Raw genomic sequence first — 7,731 nt, 5'->3', positions numbered from 1 at the left:
TTAACCCCTCCCCCCAGCAGGCCTGGGGGGCAGCACTAGGGATCCATTACGGGGGGGCAGTGGAAAGGGATGGGGGGATGCCCCAGCTGGTGACCCCGGGGTTCAATCTGACAACGTCTTTACAAAGTGACATGACAAATGACGGTTTTGAGCCACCCCCCATGTGCCAGTCGGCGGTTTTGAGACCCCCACCACCCGCTCCTTCTCTGAGCTGCCCACCCCGGCGGCTCCCAGCCACCCTGCACTTTAGTGCCAGCGGTCCCCGGCCACCCCAGCACATCGCGGCAGGTGACTTCGAAGCACCCCTGTGCATCCGAGATGATGGTTTCAAGCTGCTCCGTGCATTCAGGTTGGCAGGTTCGACACCCCACGCCCTGCAGGTGGCGGGTTCGAGATGCCCCGCATGCTCCAGCTGGCAGTTTCAAGTTACCCTGCATATTTTATGTGATGGTTTCAAGTTACCCTGTACAGCTCAAGCCAGCGGTTTCCAGACGCCCCGCATGTCCTAGCCAGTCCTTGCGGGTATTTTCCAACTGCCCTGCAGCCTCCAGCCGGCAGCTTCAAGTCACCCCACAGCACCCAGCTGGCGGTTTCAAGCCACCCTACTCCATCCAGCCGGTGGTTTCAAGCCACCCAGCACATGCTTAGGCCAGGGCTTCAAACAAGTCTGCACCCTCTAGTCGGTGGTTTCATGCCCCCCCTTCCATGTGACAGTTTCAAGTAGACACCTGTGGAGTGAGGCCCCCGCCCTACCCAATATCCCCAACCCACCCAACCGCTGGCTCGGCCCCGGCGCCGCCCGGTTCCTCCCCGTTAGAGGCAGGTGGCGATGCTGTGGGGCCAGGGGATACCCCCAAAAGTGTGTGTGGGGGGAGAGACCTGAGCCCCCTGGTCCCTTCCTCGCCCCACAGCTCTGGCATTGGAGGGTCTGCCTGGTGTTGAGTGTATGTGTCCCCCCCGCTGGAATAAACCAATTCTTGTGTAAATATATAAATATAAATTATATACGGGACCAAGAGCGGGGCCAGGCCTGTGAGAGCTTCCTTTCTGCGCCAAGGGGTGAGGGGGGGATGGCACGCGGGCAGATCACCATCCCTCTGTCCAGCCCCATGGCCCCCCGTCTGTCCATCCATCTCCATACACCCCCTCTGCCTGCCTAGCCCCATAGACCTCTCCGTCCAGCCCCATGGACCACCGTCTGTCCATCCATCCCCATCCATCACTGGTGCTGTAGTTAAAAGGAGCGGGGGGGGGCTCAAGAGGGGGGGCTCCTCCCTTACTGGGATGGGACCCATGGATGTGGGGGGCAAGGAAGAAGAGCTGGTTCATCCTATGGCTAATGGGGGTGCGATGGTCCCTGTTTCTGGACTCATCTGTCCGTGGTGGAGGGTGGGTGGCTGCTAAACCAGCATGGCCCATCTGTGATGCCCCTCGCTCCTGACCCACAGCCCCTCCTAGCCCAGCCCTGCCGGTGCCCCTCACTCCCGACCCACAGCCCCCTCCTAGCCCAGCCCTGCCGGTGCCCCTCACTCCCGACCCGCAGCCCCCAGCCCTGCTGGTGCCCCTCACTCCCGACCCACAGCCCGTGCTAGCCCAGCCCTGCCGGTGCCCTTCACTCCCGACCCACAGCCCCCTCCTAGCCCAGCCCTGCCGGTGCCCCTCACTCCCGACCCACAGCCCCCTCCTAGCCCAGCCCTGCCGGTGCCCCTCACTCCTGACCCACAGCCCCCTCCTAGCCCAGCCCTGCCGGTGCCCCTCACTCCCGACCCGCAGCCCCCAGCCCTGCCGGGCCCCTCACTCCCGACCCGCAGCCCCCAGCCCTGCCGGGCCCCTCACTCCCGACCCGCAGCCCCCAGCCAGCGAGTGAACAGGGGGTCTCCAAAGCAGTGGTGGCTGCTGAGTGCTCAGGTGGGGCTTGGGCCACACAGGCCGCTCGGAGGCAGGTGGCCCGCGGAGGGGCCGGGCGCCCGGCACGTGGCCTGGGCAGATGCGGCAGGATTAGGCTGGGACCAGAAATAGAGAGTTGGCTCCAGGATTAGCCGGGGGGCAGGGAGATGGAGCCAGGGATATAGCGCAGGGGAGGGGCTGGGGATGAATTCCCAGTGTCAGCCCCTCCCCCAGTGCCCCTCACTCCCGACCCGCAGCCCCCTGCTAGCCCAGCCCCGGGCTCCCCGCACCCCCACCGGTGCCCCTCACTCCCGACCCGCAGCCCCCGGCTCTGGGAGGGAGTGGGGACTAGTGGTTAGAGCAGGGGGGCTGGGCGCCAGGACTCCTGGGTTCTCCCCTCAGCTCTGGGAGGGAGTGTGGACTAGTGGTTAGAGCAGGGGGGCTGGGCGCCAGGACTCCTGGGTTCTCCCCTCAGCTCTGGGAGGGGAGTGGGGTCTGCTGGTTAGAGCAGGGGGGCTGGGAGCCAGGACTCCTGGGTTCTCTCCTGGGATCTGGCTCCTGAGCCAGAGGAGGAATTAAACCCAGCCCGGAGGTCTGCGGCCCCCCGGGGGAATTGGGGACCTTTTATCGCAGTCGGGAGAGCTGAGCTGGGGGGACAAGCAAATTCTTCATAGCAACCAGGGGCGGGGCTGTTCCCACAGTCTAGCCTCCACCCCCGGCAGTGCCCCCCCGCACCCCCACGTTGGGCTCACTTGGATAAGACTCCAGCCCGCCACTGGCAGCATCCTCCCCCGCTGGTTGCGGCTTCTCCCCGTTATTCCCAGAGTCCGGCAAGAGACTCACCTAGCAAACTGTGTGAGAGCCCAGGAGTCCTGGCTCCCAGCCCCCCACGCTCCAACCACTAGACCCCGCTCCCCTTCCAGAGCCTGGGAGAGAACCCAGGAGTCCTGGCTCCCAGCCCCCCACGCTCCAACCACTAGACCCCGCTCCCCTTCCAGAGCCTGGGAGAGAACCCAGGAGTCCTGGCTCCCAGCCCCCCACGCTCCAACCACTAGACCCCGCTCCCCTTCCCACCGGGGGAGAACCCAGGCGTCCGGGCGCGGGGCGGAGCGCGCTGCAGGCTGGTGTCCGGCCGCTCCCCAGTGGCCGGGGCGGGGTCTCGGCTGGGCGGGGCTCCCCGGTGACTTTCCCTCCCGGCCCCGCAGGTTCTGGTTCCGCCCCAAGAGACCCCCCCCCCGAACTGGGCCATGGCCACCCGCTGGGGCGTCTGCTCAGCCGGCAAAATCAGCCACGATTTCCTGGTGGCGTTGGGGACCCTCCCGGCCACCGAGCATCAGGTCACGGCTGGGGTGGCAGGGGGGTGCGGGTGGGGGGCAGGGCGAGCGGGGGGGTGCGGGTGGGGGGCACCGGCAGGGCAGGGTGAGCAGGGGGTTGGGGGGGCAGGGCGAGCAGGGGGTGTGGGTGGGGGGCACCGGCAGGGCAGGGCGAGCAGGGGGTGGGGGTGGGGTGTGGGGGGCACCGGCAGGGCAGGGCGAGCAGGGGGTTGGGGGGGCAGGGCTAGCAGGGGGTGCAGGTGGGGTGTGGGGGGCACCGGCAGTGCAGGGCGAGCAGGGGGTGGGGGTGGGGTGTGGGGGGCACCGGCAGGGCAGGGCGAGCAGGGGGTTGGGGGGGCAGGGCTAGCAGGGGGTGCAGGTGGGGTGTGGGGGGCACCGGCAGTGCAGGGCGAGCAGGGGGCTGCGGGTGGGGAGTGGGGGGTACCGGCAGGGCTGGGGGGGGCAGGGCAGCGCGAGCAGGAGGCTGCGGGTCGGGAGTGGGGTGCACTGGCAGGGCTGGGGGGGGGTCTACAGGCTCCCAGGCCCCCCTCTAACCACTAGACCCCGCTCCGCTCTCAAAGGCAGGCACAGAACCCAGGAGTCCGGGCGCTGCGGGGACTCAGCCCCACGGTCCGGAGTTCAAAGTCTGAACTTTCCCCACCAACCTCCTCCGCCCCCGCCCCCGCGGGTTCTGGATCTGTTCCAGTTCTGGCACCCAGCCCCACCCCCCCCGTGTGCCCCCACCCGCCCCCTTCCCGGGAAAAGCAGCCGCTGTGTCTGGTGGCCTTGGGGCTCCTCTGGGCGAGGAGAACCCGGTGGGGGGCGGGGGAAATCAGGGGGGTCCCAGCAGGAGGAGTTCTGGGGGGGCCCAGCCCATGGCTCAGAGGGATCCTGTGGGGGCTGTAGTGGGAGGGGTTTGGGGGAAGACTGAGAATAGATTAATGGGGGACCTGTGGGGGCATACGGGGGGGACTCTCCAGAAACAGGGACTCTGGACTCCTGGGTTCTGTTCCTGGCTCTGGGAGGGGAGCGGGGTCTAGTGGTCAGAGCAGTGGGGGCTGGGAGCAGGACTCCTGGGTTCCGTCCCCGGGTCTGGGAGGGGAGTGGGGTCTAATGGTTAGAGCAGGGGGGGCTGGGAGCCAGGACTCTTGGGTTCTTGGCCCAGTGCTTGCTGACTGGCAGGGGGGTTGGTTCTGGGGGGGTCCCGGCTGCCTCATCCCCACTTTAACCCTGCCCCCAGGCTGTGGCCATCGCTGCGCGTGATCTTGCCCGGGCTCAGGAATATGCCCAGAAACACGGGATCCCCCGAGCGTACGGGAGCTACGAGGAGCTGGCGCAGGACCCCGACGTGGGTGAGCCCCCGGGGGACCCCCATGGGACCTGACCCAGAAAGGGGGAGCAGGACACGGGGCCTTTCCCCTCTAGGGGACGCTGGCTCCCATCCGGCTCCAGGGCAGGGAAGGGCTGGCTCAGGGGGGTGGGGAAGGGGGCTCGGGGCCTTTCCCCTCTGGGGAGAGTCTGTGTGTCCAGGGATACCTCTGGGGCAGGCTGAGCCCCCCAAAGTGTGGGGACTGATCTGGGAGTGGTGAATGGCAGCACCAGGGGTGACCTGGAGCCAGGACACCTGGGTTCTCTCCCTGGCTCTGGGAGGGGAGTGGGGTCCAAGGGTTAGTGCTGGAGGGGAGCTGAAAGCCAGGACTCCTGGGTTCCACCCCCATTTCACACTTCCCATGGCAGACGTGGTCTACGTGGGAGTCATAAACCCTGAGCACCTGCCCGTGGGGCGGCTCTTCCTGGGGGCCGGGAAGCACGTGCTGCTGGAGAAGCCCCTGGGGATGAACACGGCGGAGGTGAGGGAGCTGGCGCGGCTGGCCCGGAGCCAGGGGGTCTTCCTGATGGAGGTGAGTGACCCCCCTAGACCTCCCCTGCAGCCCAGCGCCCCCCAGCACTGCCCTGGGGCATCAGGGCCAGTCCTGACCACTCAGGGAGAGCACCCCCCACTGGGCCCCCTGCACCGCTTCCTGCAGTCCAGTGCCCCCTGCTGACCCCCACACCCGGCTCCCCACAGCCCAGCACCAAGCCAGTTACGGGAACCTGAGAAGACGGCCAGGGCTTTTGACGGTGCTAAGATCTCCCCACGCCGCGCCCCTCGGTATTGCCTTGTAGCGTTTTCTGTGTCCGTCCGCGGTGCGGCTTCATGCCACCCTCGGTAACGTGTCACCGTCCCGCGGCGGCTACGCTCGCACCCAAGGCTCCGGCTGCCCAAAGGAGCTTCCAGTTTGCAAGAGGACCCGTCTCCCCCCGGCTCGCCCAGCTTCTGGGCAGCCCGTTTTGGGAGCCAACCGACAAGGGCCGGTTCTCTCTGGCCACGCCCGAGTACCAATCGTTTCAGACCCATTAGCCGTTTACTCGGCTCGAGGGAGCAGAGTGTGGGAGGGGGAGTCTCTGGACATGGCTGCCCTCCTGGGGCCCTGCCTAGCCCTCCGCGGCATGGCACCCCCAGGACCCACTCCACTCTGTGTGTCCCCCCCACCCGCCAGGCGTACTGGACCCGATTCTTCCCAGCCTCAGAGCGGCTCCACTCCCTGCTCTCCCAGGGAGCGCTGGGGGAGCCGAAGGTGGTGAGGGTCGAGTTCGGGCTTCCCCTCTTGGGCTGCCCCCGGCTGGTGCAGAAGGAGCTGGGGGGCGGCGCCCTACTGGACATCGGCTGCTACTGCGTCCAGTTCGCCACCATGGTCTTCGGGGAGGAGAGACCGGAGTCCATCCTTGCCTCGGGCTTCCTTCACCCCACCGGTAATAGGGGCTGTGGGTCGGGAGTGAGGGGCACTGGCAAAGCTTGGGGAGCCCCAGGATGGGCTAGCAGGGGGCTGTGGGTTGGGAGTGAGGGGCACCAGCAGAGTTGGGGGGGGCTGCGGGTCGGGAGTGAGGGGCACCGGCAGCGCTGGTTCTAGGCTCCCATCCTGCTCTCTCCTTCCCAGGCGTTGATGAGATGTTGTCTGTCATCCTGAACTACCCGGAGAAGCGCCAAGCCGTGATCACCTGCTCCATGGTGACCTTGTTGCCCAACCAGGCTGCCATCAGCGGCACCAAGGGCATCATCCAGGTGCCTTGGGGGGAGAGCGGGTGAAACTGAGGCACACAGAGGGGAAGGGACTCCGCAGTGTGGTATAGATCCCAGGAGTCCTGGCTCCCGGCCCTCCCCCCCTGGCTCTAACCGTTAGATTCTTTGTTCCCCCGGCAGCTCCCGTCCCAGATGTGGAGCCCGACTGAGCTGGTGGTGAATGGGCAGCACGAGGAGTTCCCCCTGCCCGCCCCCTCCCAGCCCCTCAACTTCACCAGAAGCACCGGGCTTCGCTACGAGGCCCAGCACGTGCGCCAGTGTCTGCTGAAAGGTAACCGGGGGGGGCACTAGTGTGAGGAAGGTCGAGCCCCCCCCCACCCCACCCCCGGCACTAACCAGCGGGGGCACTGCTGACTGCTGTGGGGAAGGTCGCAGCGCCCAGCGTATCCAGCGGGGGCACTGCTGTGGGGAAGGTCGCAGCGCCCAGCATATCCAGCGGGGGATTGCTGCGGGGAAGGTCGCAGCACCTGGGTACCTGGATGGGGGCACTGCTGTGGGGAAGGTTGCAGAGCGCAGCATATCCAGCAGGGTCACTGCTGTGGGGAAGGTCGTAGTGCCCAGCGTATCCAGCGGGGGCACTGCTGTGGGGAAGGTCGCAGCGCTGGAGCCCCCAGCTGGGGCAGTGCTCTGGGGAAGCTCACAGTGCTAGAGTCCTCAACTGGGGGCACTGCTCCAGGGAAGCTCGCAGCACCTCCTATACTGACACCCCTCCCTTCCTCCCAGGCCTGAGGGAAAGCCCCATCGTGAGCCTGGCTCACTCCGAGCTGGTGGCCTCCATCATGGATGAGGTGCGGCGGCAGGTGGGGGTGACATACACCCAGGATCGGGCCTGACCCCCGCTGCCCGGGAATGGGAGTCGCTGCCGGGAAGCCCGGTGTTTTGGATGTGATTTCAGTTTGGGTTGGTACAAGCGGCAGCAGGGCAGAGGTAGCAGGCGCAGGCTGCCGGGCGGCGTTTGACATGGTGCCGGGTGACGTGAACACTAGAAAACTCGAGAACACTAGAAAATTAAGACGTGAAATGGATTAAAAACGGGCTAACGGAGAGTTCTGACTACGCACCTGTGCGCGGGGAACCGCCATCGAGCAGGGGGGTTTCCTGAGGGGCCCTGGGCAAGCGGGGGAATGGTCCCGCCGTTGTGGGGAACTTTCCTGGCTTATACCCGCCCCAGTGGAATCGGCTGGCGAAAGGATCTGAGTCCTCGCTCCCACTGCCTTTACCCAGAGGCCTGCCTGACCTCGAGGGCTCCCCTTCCTCCCTCCCATGCGGCAGAGTCCTCGTAACCCCGGCAAGGCTGGGCCCCGGACCCCTGCGGGCTCGACCCCCAGTCTTGTCGCGGTCACTTAGGACAGGGGCGAGGGTGTCCCACTCCGGGGCCCTGTCTCTGCACCGGATGCTTCCCTGACCCAT

At 66.8% G+C, this 7,731-nt stretch overlaps 1 protein-coding gene across 1 annotated transcript; it reads left to right on the top strand.

Moving 5' to 3' along the window:
* The first annotated feature begins 3,106 nt into the window (after nucleotides 1-3,106).
* On the top strand, nucleotides 3,107-7,384 carry LOC141976697 (trans-1,2-dihydrobenzene-1,2-diol dehydrogenase-like). The gene is made up of 7 exons (XM_074937814.1): nucleotides 3,107-3,224; nucleotides 4,441-4,552; nucleotides 4,938-5,101; nucleotides 5,741-5,993; nucleotides 6,179-6,303; nucleotides 6,442-6,592; nucleotides 7,045-7,384. The coding sequence occupies exons 1-7, from the start codon at nucleotides 3,135-3,137 to the stop codon at nucleotides 7,152-7,154; spliced, it is 1,005 nt and encodes a 334-aa protein (XP_074793915.1). The 5' UTR covers nucleotides 3,107-3,134; the 3' UTR covers nucleotides 7,155-7,384.
* Nucleotides 7,385-7,731: the final 347 nt, after the last annotated feature.

This window comes from Natator depressus, chromosome 23 (genome assembly GCF_965152275.1).
Source record: "Natator depressus isolate rNatDep1 chromosome 23, rNatDep2.hap1, whole genome shotgun sequence".
NCBI lineage: Eukaryota > Metazoa > Chordata > Testudines > Cheloniidae > Natator > Natator depressus.
The sequence above is the reverse complement of the archived record's forward strand: the minus strand, read 5'-3'. Positions and strand labels throughout refer to the sequence as shown.

What these genes read in the sequence shown, in the direction of transcription:
- LOC141976697 (XM_074937814.1), top strand. Translation starts at nt 3,135, where the DNA reads ATGGCCACCCGCTGGGGCGTCTGCTCAGCCGGCAAAATCAGCCACGAT. An exon ending in TCCCGGCCACCGAGCATCAG is followed by an intron (nt 3,225 to 4,440) that starts GTCACGGCTGGG and finishes CCCTGCCCCCAG; the next exon opens with GCTGTGGCCATCGCTGCGCG. An exon ending in AGGGGGTCTTCCTGATGGAG is followed by an intron (nt 5,102 to 5,740) that starts GTGAGTGACCCC and finishes CCCACCCGCCAG; the next exon opens with GCGTACTGGACCCGATTCTT.